The following is a 16,180-nucleotide window of genomic DNA, read 5'->3' on the forward strand; positions in this document are numbered from 1 at the left end:
TGTGAGAATACAGAGGTATTCAGGAACAGAACATGCTTTTTTGCTTATTAGGACTGAATATCAGAGAATAACAAGGGGTCAAATTTGTCCCTGTCTCTGCAGGAACTCAATTTCCCCGTCCTGTCCCCGTGAGTTTTGTTGCTGTCCCTGTCCAATTCTCTGTAAGCTCTACCGTAACCGCACAAGCCTTGAACACTTATGATTTTAAAAGTGTTTGAGGCTTGGGCAGATGAGGAGGGAGTTTGCAAGAATGGGGCAGGGACAGGAAAAGAACTCGTGGGGACGGGAAAATGAGTTCTCGCGGGGATGGGGAAAAATTTGTCCCTGTGTCATTCTCTACTGAATATGTAATGTATAGCTATGATTTGGACATGGAGCTGTTATTAAACAAATAATAATGGCATCTGGGCACCCAGATTCAATTAGAGAATACTACTATAGGCCGCCAATGCTGGATTAACATTCACGCACCTGTGGTTACATCAGCCATAGACCTGGCATAACCCCACGGTTGTATAAATGCGGTAAATATTCACATAACCTATTCTTTAAGTTGAGTAAGTGTTATTATCCCAAGCCCCTCCCTTGCAAGCAGCCTTCTTGCAATTACTACTACTAATCATTTCTCTAGCACAGCTAAGACACCCAAACCTGCCCTTAAAGCAGTGTTTCCCAAGTCGGTCCTTTAGAACCCCCTTGCCAGTCAAGTTTTTAGGATATCCACAATGAAACTGATTCACACATAATGGAGGCAATGTATGCAGATTCATTGCAGATATTCTGAAAACCTGACTGGCAAGGGGGCTATTCCAGGACCGACTTTGGAAACACTGCCTTACAGAATCGCGTTTCATCGCTTTGCTGCCTCTTACATTTTAAGTGTATGCTTATCCCCAAAGTGCAGATTTTCTGTAAATTTACATACTTAAGTGGCACGTATATGCGAGTGCCCAATTATAGAATTGCCCTTTTATTGTACAGAACCCTAGTTTATTGGTTTGCTCTCAACAATTATGTATTACTTTACTTATGATATAAAGGCTTTGTACTTACACCAGTGGTTCCCAAACCTGTCCTGGGAAACCCTCCAGACAGTCAGGTTTTCAGAATACCCACGATGAATATGAGAGAGATCTGTGCACACCTCTTCCACTGCATACAAACCTATCTCACGAATATTCATTGTGGACACTGTGTAAGACAGGTCTGGGCATTACTACCTTATACAAATAGGACTAATTTTGTTCACAACAAAAGTTGGTCCAAGCCTCTAATGCAATACAACTCAAGCCTTTAATAAATAAATAATACATCTACTCAAATATCAGTGCTGAAACTCTGATATTGTCATGCTGCACATAAAGCTTACCCCCTGCAGTAGTCACATTCGCAGCAGACCCACAACCAGAGATAAGCATGAAAAGACCATTTTACCTTATAATAAAAAGACTCCACACACTGTTTACAGTGATACATCCTGGTCTTACAATGGTTTATCATATGGTTCTCTAATTCCTTGCTATTGTCAGCTTTGTGTTCACATATTGGGCACTGATATGGCTCTCTCTGTCGATGGACTCGTAAGTGTTGTTTTATGTAGCCCTTGTTGCTACTGCTGTAATGGCATAGACGACAGCGGAACGGCCTATCAACGTCGGGGATGTACTCAATCAGGTTATTTTCTGGCAAAACTGCATCGCTTGAAGGTTGGCATTGTGCATTGTCCTGCAACTCTTTCAAAATGTCTTCATCTGTAGTGTTCTGGTCAGTTCGCTCTCTTAGCTTTTCAATTACTGTGAGCAGCGACATGCTGATGCCCATTTTAACTGGTACATCTGACAATTCAGGTTTTTCCTTTTGGTGAGCAACAAATTCAGAATTGCTCTGGTTTAAGCTATGCACTTCATCAGAAATGTTTCTAATGGAAGATGCCATTTTGGGGTGTGGTATGTAATTTAAGTCCACCTGCCCAGTATCTGGATCTGGAGAAGAGCCTTCAGTGATGGCCCTGAAGTTGGATCTTGTTAGCTCTGCAGCTCTAATAGGCATCGTCACAAGTGCTTCTGCAGCTAACGAATGCAGTCTTAAAGATTCCGAGTTTGTCCTTCTTCGCACTGGAGGGGCATTTTCATCTGCTGCCACACTTGTGTTGGAGTTCAAATGACGCTCTTGCTCCTGAGGCTCACTCCAGTCTATGATTACTTCTTCAAATGCAACAGTGCTTTTATCTACATGAAACACTTCTTCGGACTTTTCACAAACAACCTGCAATTCCTCTGGAATACAGTTTTTCTCAGTTTTCCTGTCACAGTTCATCAGAAAAGGTTTCTCCAGGGCAGTTTCTTCAGCACTTGGCAAACGTTCAACTATTACATTAATGTGACCTTTCTTATTTTGGCTGCAGCTAATTATTTTCTGTGCTGAGGAAAGCAGACTATCAGCCAGCAGGTGATCTTGCTCTATATAGATGGTTTCTTGCCTTACTAACTCTTCTACAGAGGTAATTGGCAAATCCAGTTGGCCAAGACCCTCTATTTTTTTCACACTTGCTTCTGTGGGAAAAGAGCCACAATTTAAGTGCCTTGAGCCACACATTGGGAGCTGTAAAGACTGGCAACCACGGCCACCTGTTTTATGATTTTCCACAGATAGAACTACTGCTTCGCCCTCATGAGGTATGTGAGCTACAGTAGAGTCCGGCAAGCTTGCAGGTTCATGTTCTTCTTCAAAAATAGGGTAGGAACAATCAACTTCTCCCGCATGTTTCCAGGCATGAGTTTTCAACATTCGTTGTTGGCCACAGGTGTAGCTACAGATCAAGCACCGGTACATGCCATACCCTTCAGAAGTATACCATTTTCTTCTACCCACACTAGACAGAGCGTCAGACTGAAGGACAGCTACATTCCCAGACTGATTACAACCCATTTTGTCATTACCTTCCTCCTGGCCCTGCTCCGTTAGATTTGACAGATTTAAGTCCTTTTGTGGTTGGACTGCCACTTGAATAGGATTCTTGTCATTTTCATAGTGGTTTCTGATGTGCACTACAAGTTTCTCTTGGCTCGTAGAGGTAAGCTGACATTCTGAGCACATGAATATCACTTCATCTGGCTGACTATGCTGTTTTATGTGTTCTTTTAGCAAGTCAAAAGAGGGGGATATGAACTTGCAAAGACTACACTGGTAACACACCACCTTTTTATTGTCTGGTGAAAGACATTCTTTTTCATAATGATTCGATTCCAGGTCCTCATTAGTCTTTTTTGTAAAGGCAGATAACACAGTTGTTTTTGCTGGTATCTCAGCAACTGAATGGGTTCCTTGTGCAAGTAGCATGCTCTCTGGATAAGCGCGTTTTCTCCCTACGTAAAGGCATCTCCCCATCTTCTCTGTTTCAACTATTTTACTTAGCTTTTGGATAACATGAATTATTGGATCTGTCGTTTTGCAGTTTTTCTGATCTTCGGTGCTGGCCAAAGCAGGATCAATAATAGTTTCAGAAATTAGTAAAGCTTCTTGTCCCTCGATGTTTGGCACCAACACTGCTACACCACGGCCGTCTTCCATACCTTTACTAGAAGAAGAAGAAGAAAAAAAGTATATGAACCATTAAAGCAGTATTTCCAAAACACTTATCTAGTACGATCTTCTTTTTAATGTTTGACAAGTCAGATAATCCCCAGTCACCGATTCATAGCACAGAAATTGTGGTTGCGGCAGCAATCAGCAGGAGCTGTGAGTGGGCATTTGCTCTCAGACCCTAGCTGAATATAAGATAATCTTAAGGTGGTCAAACAGGTTGAAAAGGTGACGCTGAAAGCCAGAAGGATATTAGGGTGCACAGAGAAAGGTATGGCTAGTAGGAAAAGGAGGTATTGATGTGCCTGTATAAGACTCTGGTGAGATCTCATTTAGAATATTGTATACAATTCTGGAGACTGCACCTTCAAAAAGATAAACCGGATGGAGTCGGTCTAGAGGAAAGCTACTAAAATGGTCAGTGATCTTCATCATAAGGCGTACTGGAGACAAAGATCTCAATATGTACACTTTGGAGGAAAAGCTGGAGAGGGGAGAGCATGAGACGAGTCTCTTTCATTTGAAAGGAAGCTCCAAAATGAGAGGGCATAGGATGAAGTTAAGAGGTGATAGGCTCAGGAGCAATCTAAGAAAATACGTTTTTACAAAAAGGGTGGTAGATGCTTGGAACAGTCTCCTGGTAGAAGTGGTGGAGACAAAGTGTGTCTGAATTCAAGAAAGCTTGGGATAGGCATGTGGGATCTCTTAGGGAGAGGATAGGATAATGGATGCTGTGGATGGGCCATTTGGCCTTTATCTGCCATCATGTTTCTATAAGAATAGCCATAATGGGTCAAACCAATGGTCCCTCTAGCCCAGTTTCCACAGTGACCAAACCAGGTCACAAGAAGCTGGCACAAATGCAAATAGTAGCAACATTCTGTGCTACCAATCCCAGGGCAAGCAAGCAGTGGCTTCCCCCATGTGTGTCTCAACAGAAGACTATGGACTTTTCCTCTAGATCTTATCCAAACCCATCTACATTAACCGCTGTTACCATATCCTCTGGCAACAAGTTCCAGAGCTTAACTATTCTTTGAGTGAAAAAAATATTTCCTCTTATTGGTTTTAAAAGTATTTCCCTGTAACTTCATTGAGTGTCCCCTAGTCTTTGTAATTTTTTGATGGAGTAAAAAAAATTTATTCACTTGTATTCGTTCTACACCACTCGGGATTTTGTAGACTTCAATCATATCTCCCCTCAACCATCTCTCTTCCAAGTTGAAGAGTCCTAACCTCTTTAGTCTTTCTTAATGAAAGGAATTTCATCCCTGTTATCATCTCGGTAGCTCTTCTCTGAACCTTTTCTAATTCCACTATATCTTTTTTGAGATACGGCAACCAGAATTGAACACAATACTCAAGGTGAGTTTACATCATAGAGTAATACAGAGGCATCATAATATTCTTAGTCTTTATTTACCATCCTTTTTCTAATAATTCCCAACATCCTGTTTGCTTTTTTGGTTGCCACTGCACATTGGGCGGAAAGTTTCAGAGTTTTGTCTACGATGATACCTAGATTTTTTTCTTGGGTGCTGATCCCTTAAGTGAACCCAACCATCTGGTAACAGGCTGCACCAATTTCCAGTCTAATAGGACAATCATGTAAGAAGAATAGATGGGCCTTTTAAATATATGCTGAATGTAAGTAGCAGCTGGTTACAAAGGAGCTCCAGAGAGGCAGGTGTGTAAGTCTATGTGTGGGATGTGAGGAGGACCACATTCGCTGATTTTGTTCCCCTATTTGGAGTCACAACCCAGAGTATGAGAACCACTGCACTAAGGCCACACAGCATGAAACAGTCTCCCAGAAGAGGTGGTGGAGACAGAGATTGTGTCTGAATTCAAAAGGGCCTGGGATAGGCACATGGGATCTTTAGAAGAGAGAAAGAGATAATGGTTACTGCGGTTGGGCAGACTAGATGGGCTATTTGGCCTTTATCTGCCATCAAGTTTCTATGGTATGTATGGGAAAATGGTACTTGAGAAAGAGAGAGCAAGCTGTGCGAGCTTGACGATTGATTATAGGTGTATGTGTGCCAGGGGAGGGCATTATGAGAGAGCTATGGGGGAATGTGTACCTGGGCTGTTAAGAGGAGGACGTGGAAAAAAACAGTGCTGTGCAGGCTTATGCTGTTGAGTTACATGTGGCCAACGGAAGAGAGGACTCGTGTAGCACCAAGGGGGGGAGGGGAGTGGTAGAAAAAACAACCAAGCATTAGGCCCCCTCCTACAAGGTGTTCAGTTCCTTGTCCCTGTGCCCAGCACCGTTGATTCCCACTTTCTGCAGGTCTAGCAGTTTCTCCTACCTCCCTTACAACCTGGGTCCTGTAAACGTGCGGTCTTTGCCAGCAGACACCATTGGAAGCCTAGCAGCCTCTCTGACATGTCCTGTTGCCATGGGCACAGAGAGAGAGAATGAATATGATGGCTGTGGGACTAGAGGAGGGAGATATGCTGGTTCAGGGGTGAGAGATGCTGGCTGGGGGGGGGGAGATGTACATTGAGGGAGAGAGAGAGAGAAAGAAAGAGAGGCTGGCTTGGGAGTGGGGAGAGAAATACTGGATTGTACTGAAATTCTACATACTAATTAGCAAAAATATAGTTTAAATTTTGCAAAATAAACTTGCAGAACTTGCAACTTTTGTGCACAGAATTCCGCCAGGAGTAATATACCCTATATTCCTATAGTGATGCACAATGCAAAAAAATAATCAAGAAATCTGCTAAAGTCACTTAAGTCATCCGAGACCACAAATTTAACCAAGTATTCTTGCATACACATGTGTAACTATTAGCTACAGAAAACTGCACAGTGAGCTCCCAGAGTAATTCTGCCTGTAGCGTTTGTCTTCAAACTGCTGATAGAAATTTATACTGCACCTAAAACATTGGCAAACAATCATTTAGGATCTTTCCCTTATACTTAACCTAATGGCCCAGGAATCACCCAGCGCCTTAATGTCAAAGCTTTTTTGCACTAAACAAGTGACCAACTAAAAAATTACTTGCCATTTAGCATTGGTTCTTAAATGTCCTGAAGGAACCCAGTCAGTCAGATTTTCAGGATATCCGCAATGAATATTCATGTGACTGCTACATTTTTTGAAGACGTGAATTATCATTTAGATAAAGGAGAGCCGGATGATGTAATATATCTAGATTTTGAGAAAGCTTTTGACATACAGTACTACCTCATGAGAGGCTCCTGTTGTGGATTGGGAACTGGTTAAAAAGATAGAAAGAGTAGGGTTAAATGAAAGGGAATAGTGAAGTGCAGTAAGGATCTGTACTGGGACTGGGGCGCCGGCGGGTGAAGAAAATCACTCACGGTCTGCTCCGACCGCCTCTTCCTGTAGTAAAGTCGGGCTCCACCAATTAAGAGCTGCTTTGACACGCAGCTCCTGATTGGTGTAGCCTGACTTTACTACAGGAAGAGGCGGTCGGAGTAGACCGCAAATGAGCGAGTCCATGATTTGCGAACCGCGAATGAGTGAGGGGAACACTATTTACAAATGATCTGGAAGTGGGAATGATGAGCAAGGCGATCATGTCTGCAGATGAAACAAAAATATTCAAAGCTGTGATGTCTCATGCGGACTGTGCGAAATTGCAAGACAACCTTAGGAGGCTGGAAGACTGGGTTCCTGGACAACCAAAAGGTATATGTAAGCCGCTTAGATGTATACTATACAACAGACATCAAAGTGTTTCGAAAAGAAATCAAAACATTTCTATTCAGAAAACACGTCATTACCAACTAATATCCTCCCTTTATGCACAAGCTCTCCCTCTATAGTATAACACATTAATCAATTCTTAGAACCTTTCCTATCATACATACTCTGATTCCTATATAAACATTTTCCACACTATCCAATAAACTTCTTATGTCATTATTAGGCAACTTCCAATCTGTAAACCGTATATACTGATATTCTCCACTATATTCTCTTATCACTTGATTCCCTGATATGTAATTTTCATAATTGAATCCTCTACCACACCATGTAATGTACATGAATCACTGTTATGAAATTTATCTAGATAATCTTTATTACGCAATTCTTTTGGTAATGTTCAAATCTCCTATAATTTGTATTCCGCTTTTAACAATATATAATGTATAATGTATTCAAAATTAATTTTCCTATGAACTGTTTTCCTACCTTCTTCTACTCTATGTTTATAACCTAACTAATTTATTTTTCTCAAGTACTTTAGCAAGAATGTGAGCCTTTGGGACAGTCAGGGAACTCTAAGTACTCTCTCTTCATCTTAATTAATCTTACTTATTGCATTTCTTCTGTTTCTACTGTAAACCGCTTAGAACTTCACGGTACAGCGGTATATAAGAAATAAAATTATTAATTATTATTATTATTACTATGATGTGCGGGATAACAAATCCTAATAAAACTTGGAAACTTAATGTGGACAAATTATAACTCCATGATGCTAGTTTCCACTTTAGGAGGTGCCCTTTTGTCTTTACCTTCCCTACCATCTTTTTGTTTTTGCAATGTAACCCTACCCTTTTTTTCCCCTTTTGTGCTTGTTGTAGTGGTTCTTGAGTTTTGGTTTTCCTATGTATTTGTGTTTGTAATGTTGTAAAACCTCTTTGGAAATGAAAAGTGGTATATCAAGCCATAATAAACTTGAAACCATCAAGGAAAAGGATTTAGGGGTCACCACGAACAATATGTTAAAATCTTTTGCTCAGTGTGTGGCTGCAGCCAAAAAAGCAAACAGAATGTTGGAAATTTATTAGGACAGAATAGAGAATAAAATTAAAGTACACCATAATGCCTATACAGTACATTACTCCATGGTGAAATCGTACCTGATTACTGTGTGCAATTTTGGTTACCAAAACAAAAAAAAAAAAAAAAAAAAAATATAGTACAAAAGGTACAGAAAAGGGTGACCAAAATAACGGGACACAACAAATGTCAAATAAAGAAAAGCTTAAGAAGTTAGATCTCTGCAGTTAGGAGCTGCAGCTAGAGAATGGCATGGGGACAAATTTGTCCCTGTCCCCACAGGAACTTAATTTCCCCGTCCCATCCCCGTGAGTTTTGTCACTGTCCCTGCCCCATTCCTGTAAGCTCTGAATTAACTGCACAAGCCTGATGGCTCCTTGGTGGTGCTGAGCACTTGACATGAGGACAAATTTGTCCCTGTCCCCGCAAGAACTCAATTTCCCCGTCTCGTCCCCCGCAAGTTTTTTTGCTGTCTCTGCCCCATTCCTGTAAGCTCTGCCTTAACTGCGCAAGCCTCGACCACTTATGATTTTAAAGTGTTTGAAGCTTGTTTAGATAAGGACAGAGCTTGCAGGAATGGGGCAGGAACAGGAAAAGAATCACGGGGACGGGGAAAAATTTGTCCCCATGTCATTCTCTACTTGGGAAAACAGTATAGAAAATTGAATAAATAAATAAAGAGTGTGAAAAGTTTCAGCCTCTGATAACCAGACCAGAGCTGGTATTGTGACATCATAATGTCTCATTTCACCAATGCCTAAGAGCCCAACCTCATCAGTGATGTCACAATGGCTTGATTGTCTTTTACTTGGCTCACTTTTACTACATTTTGATTTCTAGAGTTGTGCAGTGTAGAGAATGACATGGGGACAAATTTTTCCCCGTCCCCATGAGTTTTGTCGCTGAACCTGCCCCATTTTTATAAGCTCTGGTTTAATCGCACAAGCCTCAAACACTTATGATTTTAAAGTGTTTGAGGCTTGTGTAGTGAAGAAGGAGCTTGCAGGAATGGGGCAGGGTCAGGAAAAGAACTTGTGGGGACGTGGAAAAATGTGTCCCCCTGTCATTCTCTAGCTCCATTGTTCACAACCCTACACTCTACTGGGCCTGTGCATAAAAGCTGCACCTAACGCTCGGCTCTTGTGTGCAGGCACCAGGTACAGTTCTTCCCCCTTTCACTGCGGTACTCAGCACAAACAGCGTGCATATAATTTGCATGCTATTTGCACTGAATATTGCCCATAAAATGAAAGTCGCTCTCAACTTAGTATTTTCCACCATGTTGCCGGAGTTTTGTGCATCTGGCCCTCAGTGAAAAAGAGCAAATGAAAGAAGTACAAAGTAGAGCAAAAGCCGGACACGACAAAATTAGAAAACTACAGCCGAGCGCCTAAATTGAAGTGTAAAATAAAGAGCTCTCCACTGCAGCATCACTGACAAACACTATTTGACAATAAAAAATATCCACTATCAGACTATGCTGCAAAATATCTACCTATATATAAATATATTAATAATAATAATAATAATAACAGCTTATATACCGCATAACCGTGAAGTTCTATGCGGTTTACAAAAGATTAAGCAGAGGTACAAATTGACTGACTTCAAGAGGGGAAGAAGAAAGAGAAGTAATTAGACAGGAAATTCATTGTTGAGGAGAAAAGTGATCAAAAGGACAGTTAACAGAATTGCAGTATAATTTTGACATTTAAAACAGATATGATGCCAAACTGTATTGAACTCATGTAAACTAAAGCAAAAAGGTGTCTCAAGGCTAACATACTTATAAATTTGATAAAGAATTCCAGAGGCTTAATATTAATTCTATTGCATGGCTATTGTACACTGACAATGGGAACCCTGGTGTTGCCATGTACTATAGTAACTAAGATGTTCTTTAAATTCACAGAACAATCTTTAATGTATACAGCATTTACAGGCTTACTTATTTAAGAGACAGCACAACAAAACATTGAAAGCCATCTTTACCTGTAAACTAGTCTCACACACCCTGTAGTTTCTGACTTGTAAACCTGTTTCAGAGTATTCGTAATAGATTATTTCTTAACAAGTTTTTTTAGAATTGTCTGAATAGAAGGCTAAATAATCTCTGCTATGGGCACTGGGAGTTTATTACAGTAGAAACTGTCTGAACACAGATGGATTCTGCCCATTCATTTTTCCTAAACGGAAAAGTGAATTATGAATTAGTACGTGTTTCCTTATTTATCTCTTATGGTGTCAGGTCAAAAGCGCGCCGGGACAAAGGCGCGCGCAGACAATTGAGTGCAGTGTGGAGGCGCGCCACACAAAATTACTGTTTTTATGGCTCCGACGGGGGGGGGGGCGTGGAGGAACCCCCCACTTTACTTAATAGAGATCGCGCCGCGTTGTGGGGGCGTTGTGGGGGGTTGTAACCCCCCACATTTTACTCAAAACTTCACTTTTTCCCTGTTTTTAGGGAAAAAGTAAAGTTTACAGTAAAATGTGGAGGGTTACAACCCCCCAAACCCCCCAAAACGCCGGCGCGATCTCTATTAAGTAAACTGGGGAGGCTCCCCAACAAAAACCCCCGGAGACCCTAAAAACTGTAATTTTCTTCGGCGCGCGCCTCCGTCTTGCGCTCAGTTGTCGGCGCGTGCCTTTGTCTTTCGCCGAGTTGTCTACGAACCAACTCTTATAACCCACATTTTCTTTTCCTTTTAGAAAGTTCCTAACCACCACCAACAATAATGTGGGTATCAGAGGTTACAAAAGGGGTAGCCTTCATAGATATGCTTTTGGTAAATATAGTTTTAGTATAAATTTCTGAATAATTTTCACTGTTTCAACTATGACTTTCCAACTTGTTTTACCAACTCTTTCTGCTAGTTTTCCTCAATAATCATTATAGAATACTAACGTAGGAGGGCAATTACATGCCAACTTCTAGGTGTGGCTGCTGATGTCATGTCAATGGTTGGTGTTTATGAGTGCGACTACAAGTTTCAAGTTGGTAGACAGCAATCATGGCTAGGCTATTTCATCAATACCGCTAGGCTGACCTACAGCATCTTCCGAAAAGAATTAAAAGACCACTTTGTTTAATAAATTCTTGTCCTAGCCAGACACTCTCCCGCGAACATAACTTCCACACCTTACCCTGAATTTCTTCCTCACACTAGGTATCCATATTCCCTGTCTGCTAAAATTCCCTCTTCATAATTGTATCCTGATACTCACTGGTGTCCGACTATTTTCAATGTAAAATAGTTAATTTCTTATAATTCAACCTATGTATAATTTTCCTTTCAACCACCTTGCATTTATCTATTGTAATTCGCTGATTGTACAGCTCTTCTTCTTTGTGAACCGCTTAGAAGTCGCAAGATTATGGCGGTATAGAAAAATAAAGTTATTATTATTACATGCTGCATTTGCACACACAACTAACAGTATTCTAGAACCTTAGCACCTTAAGTGCTCAGGAAGTCCTGATCTGCCCATGCCGCTCCCAGGTGCATACTACCCTTGCTATTGCAAGCTACTGTTATTCCAGAAACTTAGCATACAAAAACTTTCTAGTGCAGTTACAGACGTTAACTGCAAATTAACATAAGAATAGCCTTACTGGGTCAGACCAATGGTCCATCAAGCCCAGTAGCCCGTTCTCAAGGTGGCCAATCCAGGTCACCAGTACCTGGCCAAAACCCAAAGAGTAGCATCTCAAAGAAAAGCAAGATACAGGAACTCCAATGAAAGCAACATTCCAGAGCTCAGATTGTGATGTCATAATGCCTCATTCCCCAGTGCCTCAGAGCCAACCTCATCAGTGATGTTACAATGGCTTGATTGTTCTATACTTGGCACACATAAGAGCATAAGAACAGCCATACTGGGTCAGACCAATGGTCCATCAAGCCCAGTAGCCCGTTCTCACGGTGGCCAATCCAGGTCACTAGTACCTGGCCAAAACCCAAAGAGTAGCAACATTCCAGCATCGCAAAGAATAGCAAGATTCCGGAACCCCAATGAGAGCAACATTCCAGAGCTCAGATTGTCATAATGCCTCTAACTTCTTCAGTGATGTTACAATGATTTAATTGTCCTATACTTGACTCACGTAAGAACATAAGAATAGCCTTACTGGGTCAGGCCAATGGTCCATCAAGCCTAGTAGCCCATTCTCACACTGGCCAATCAAGGTCACTAGTACCTGGCCAAAACCCAAAGAGTAGCAATATTCCATGCTACCAATCCAGGGCAAGCAGAGGCTTCCTCCATGTCTTAATAAGACTAAGGACTTTTCCACCAGGAATTTGTCTAACCTTTCTTAAAACGCTATCCGCTCTTACCACAATCTTTGGCAATGCATTCCAGAGCTTGACTATTCTCTGAGTGAAAAAATATTTCCTCCTATTGGTTTTAAAAGTATTTCCCTGTAACTTCATCGAGTGTCCGCTAGTCTTTGTAATTTTTGACGGAGTGAAAAATCGATCCACTTAGTGCCAATTAACTCCAATTATTAGCAATTATTGCTTGTTAGTGCAAATTAGCATCTAGTTTGCCAATTATACATATTTTAAAACCTGTTACTAAGGGCCCGATTCACTAACCTGCCCGAACGTGACCGATTTGTGTCCATCCGTGGCAGGCCGACCAATTCACGATGGGATGGGCTGTGGAGAAGTTCGCGGCTTGTGCCCAGTGCGACGTCAGGCTAAAAGACTGAAATGGAAGTCTGTGCCGCTCCGACTCTCCTGCTCTCTGCCGCCCTTCCCCGCAGTGCAGCCCCGCTTTAAACCCGTGGGTTAAAACTACAGGCTCACACTGCGGGGAAAAATGGCAGAGAGCAGGAGAGTCAGGTGGCAAGAGCAGGGCGATGTACCCCTGTGTGGCGATTTACCCCTGTTTGAGCAGAGCAGCAGAGAGCTGGGGACTTTTTTGATGGTTTTATGGGTTGCAGGGCTGGGATTTCCGGGCAAGGACATTCGGAAAGGACTGGTCCCCAGCAGTCGCTTCTTTTGTTAATTGGCCAGCCAAGTCGGTGTCCCAGATTTGTTTAATGAATTGCTGCCTGCCTACTTTGCATGCCGTTTCCCCTCATTTGCATGCATGGATCAGGATTGGAGGATAATCAGAACCGAGGTTAGTGAATCGGGGCAGAGGAAAATCGGGTCAGTACACAATCACAAACGGTGGGCTTAGTGAATCTAGCCCTAAGTGCAGAAATGTGCATGCAAGATTATCGAAGGGGGGGGGGGAGAGAAATAAACTACCCTAGCATGATTTTCAGGGTAGGTCTTAATATAAGCCCTACCCCTGAAAATAAGCCCTAGTCGCCGGCAGCAGTGCTTTTCCCTCCCTCCCGCCGACTCATCTCTCCCTCCCATCCGAACCGCGAGACAGAAATAAATACCTTTATAACAAACCTGCAGCATCAGCAGCTATCTAGACAGGCTGCTTCATGGCCTGGCCTTTCCTCTGCCGCATCACTGATGACATCATCAGCAACGCGGCAGAGGAACGGCCCAGGCCACAAAGAGCCTGTCTAGATAGCTGCTGATGCTGCAGGTTTGTTATCAAGGTATTTATTTCTGTCTCGCGGTTCGGATGGGAGGGATATGGGTTGGCGAGGGGGTTGCGGGGTGGCGGGGATAGAAAGATGCTACATGGGGGATGGGAGAAAGGGAGGGATAGAAGTTGCAAGGGATGGAAGGGAGGGATAGAAACTGCAAGAGTTCGGCTGTACAAGGGATGGGAGGGAGGGATAGAAAGATACTGCACAAGGGGATGGGTGAGAGAAAGGAAATGGGAAGAATTGGGGTGAAGGAGAGAAGGGAAAGACGATCATTGTACATGAAAAAAATAAGACATCCCCGAAAATAAGAGACACTGTCTTATATTAATTTTGGGCCCAAAAATGGCACTAGGTCTTATTTTCGGGAAAACATGGTAGCAAAAAACAGAGCCTCATAAGTGGATATGGATTTTAAGTTTAATAATTCATCTTTTCAAATCCAAGCTCAATGTAAAGTTTACATATATTATTCCCCTGTCCAAGAAGGCTAACAATATAACAAACTGGTATCAAAGGATTACAGATTTTATATACTGCCTTTCTGTGGTACAACCAAAATGGTTTACATGTATTATTTGCAGGACTGTGTTAAACATTAGTGTTACGTTTTTAATGCATCTTTTATACTCTCATGGTAAATTTTTTACATTGACTACTAAAGTACCATAGATAATGTACAAATAGCAGTGAAGTAAAAAGCTTTCCAGAAAAAAATTAAAATTTGTGGCAAACCAGAAGTACCGTTAATACAAACAAATGCAATAGTTTTGAAGTAAACTATGCTGCCATTTTAACCTTGGAAGCTCTCCAGTTGATGCCATGCCCAGGATCCTCTCTTCCATCGTGCCAAGGCTCTAGGGTGCCTGAACCATGAGACCTGGAGGTCGCAGTTTCTCAGCTTAGGGATTCCACATCTCTGTGATTTTCCATTAAAAAAACCCCCCAGGAATGAATCTTTTCTACAGGTTGCTATATTAAAAGTTAAGTCTACATACAACTCATTAGCTTGCATTTCTACTATAAATTACATGATTATGACAGTTTTATTTTTTTGGTGCCAATATATATATATTTTTTAATTTGTGCACCCATATCTTAACTACACTGGAAGTAGTCACAGGGCACAAAAATCACTGCTAGCAAAAGTAAACTATTATTGTTAATACAATAAAATGTTTAATCTCAGACTAAGCTTTACCTGATTTTCCATTAGAGAAAAGAGATAAAAGGCATCAGAAGGAGGTGGGACACCGGGCCCTTGGCCCAACATTTCCACCGGGGTCACCGACCCTTTCTCAAAAAGCTCCCGACAGAGATAGCAAATCACCACGTATTGCCTGCTCTCACAAGCCGTGCACCCTCCCTCCCTCCTCCTTCTTCCACGCGGTCTGACATCTGTCTCTCCCTCTTCAGCTCTCCCCGGTCCAGCATGTTTTCCCTTTCCCTCCCCGCCCACGGCTTGCTCATTCCCCAACCCACATACCTTCGAACTCGTCTTTAAGGTCACCCGCGACCAGCCCCGAACCTATGCCTCTCAAGCCCCGAAGCTTGCCTTCTTCGGCGACCCGCCCCCTTCTGACGCAACTTCTTTCCCAGGACCGCGTCCCGCCCCCTCTCATGCGACTTCCTGTTTCCGGCAGCATCAGAGGGGTATCGTGAAGGTGGGACTGTCACTGTTGGAAATAGAAACGGATGAATAACAGATTGGGGAGGGGGGGAGTTGGGAGAGATACTAGTACAGGGTCGGGGAATGTGGGTTCCCTGGTTTGCCTCTCACCTCACTTAGGGGGCTTTGATGGATTGGGCTTGTTTCGACTTCTTCAGGTCCCTGTGTTGGGGTTGTTTGGGAGCTACCTGGAGGAAGGGCATGTCGTGTCCAATAAAGAGCACCACAAGCCTGCAAAGCGTTTCATGTGGACTTGAGATGTGGGAACATACAGTACGTGTGCTTGATTTCAATATTGTGATTTTGGAAAAAGGGGTTTCCCCTGTTAACTATCTGATAAAACCATTTTTTTGTGGGTGAGTTAGGTTCTATACACCTGAAATGACTTTTATAAAATTGTGTAGCTGTGCTGTATATGTGTGTGTGTCAGTATGAATAAAACAAAGAAGAAACTCAACAGAAGACGCAAGAAAACCAAATAGCAGAGATAACAGAAACGGAGGTACCGCAGACTTAGTCCAGGAGCGACTACAACCCAACCTCAGGGCTGCCACGTAATTTTCCACCCCAACTTGTGCTCTTAGTGGCCAAAAATAGCCCAAA

General features: G+C 42.3%; 1 protein-coding gene across 4 annotated transcripts in view; it reads right to left on the reverse strand.

Moving 5' to 3' along the window:
• ZNF507 (zinc finger protein 507) overlaps positions 1-15,508 on the reverse strand; it is a 35,583-nt gene extending 20,075 nt beyond the window's left edge. For 3 of the 4 annotated variants that reach the window (XM_033940373.1, XM_033940371.1, XM_033940374.1), the window contains exons 1-2: positions 15,395-15,508; positions 1,435-3,577 (exon numbers count right to left, since the gene is read on the reverse strand). In XM_033940373.1, coding sequence (XP_033796264.1) covers positions 1,435-3,570 — 2,136 coding nt within the window. In that variant the 5' untranslated portion in view covers positions 3,571-3,577; positions 15,395-15,508. Of the gene's footprint in view, positions 1-1,434; positions 3,578-15,109; positions 15,242-15,394 lie in introns of those variants that run through there. The other variant, XM_033940372.1, reaches the window with a different exon arrangement.
• Positions 15,509-16,180: the final 672 nt, after the last annotated feature.

The sequence above is a fragment of the Geotrypetes seraphini genome, chromosome 4, assembly GCF_902459505.1.
Source record: "Geotrypetes seraphini chromosome 4, aGeoSer1.1, whole genome shotgun sequence".
NCBI lineage: Eukaryota > Metazoa > Chordata > Amphibia > Gymnophiona > Dermophiidae > Geotrypetes > Geotrypetes seraphini.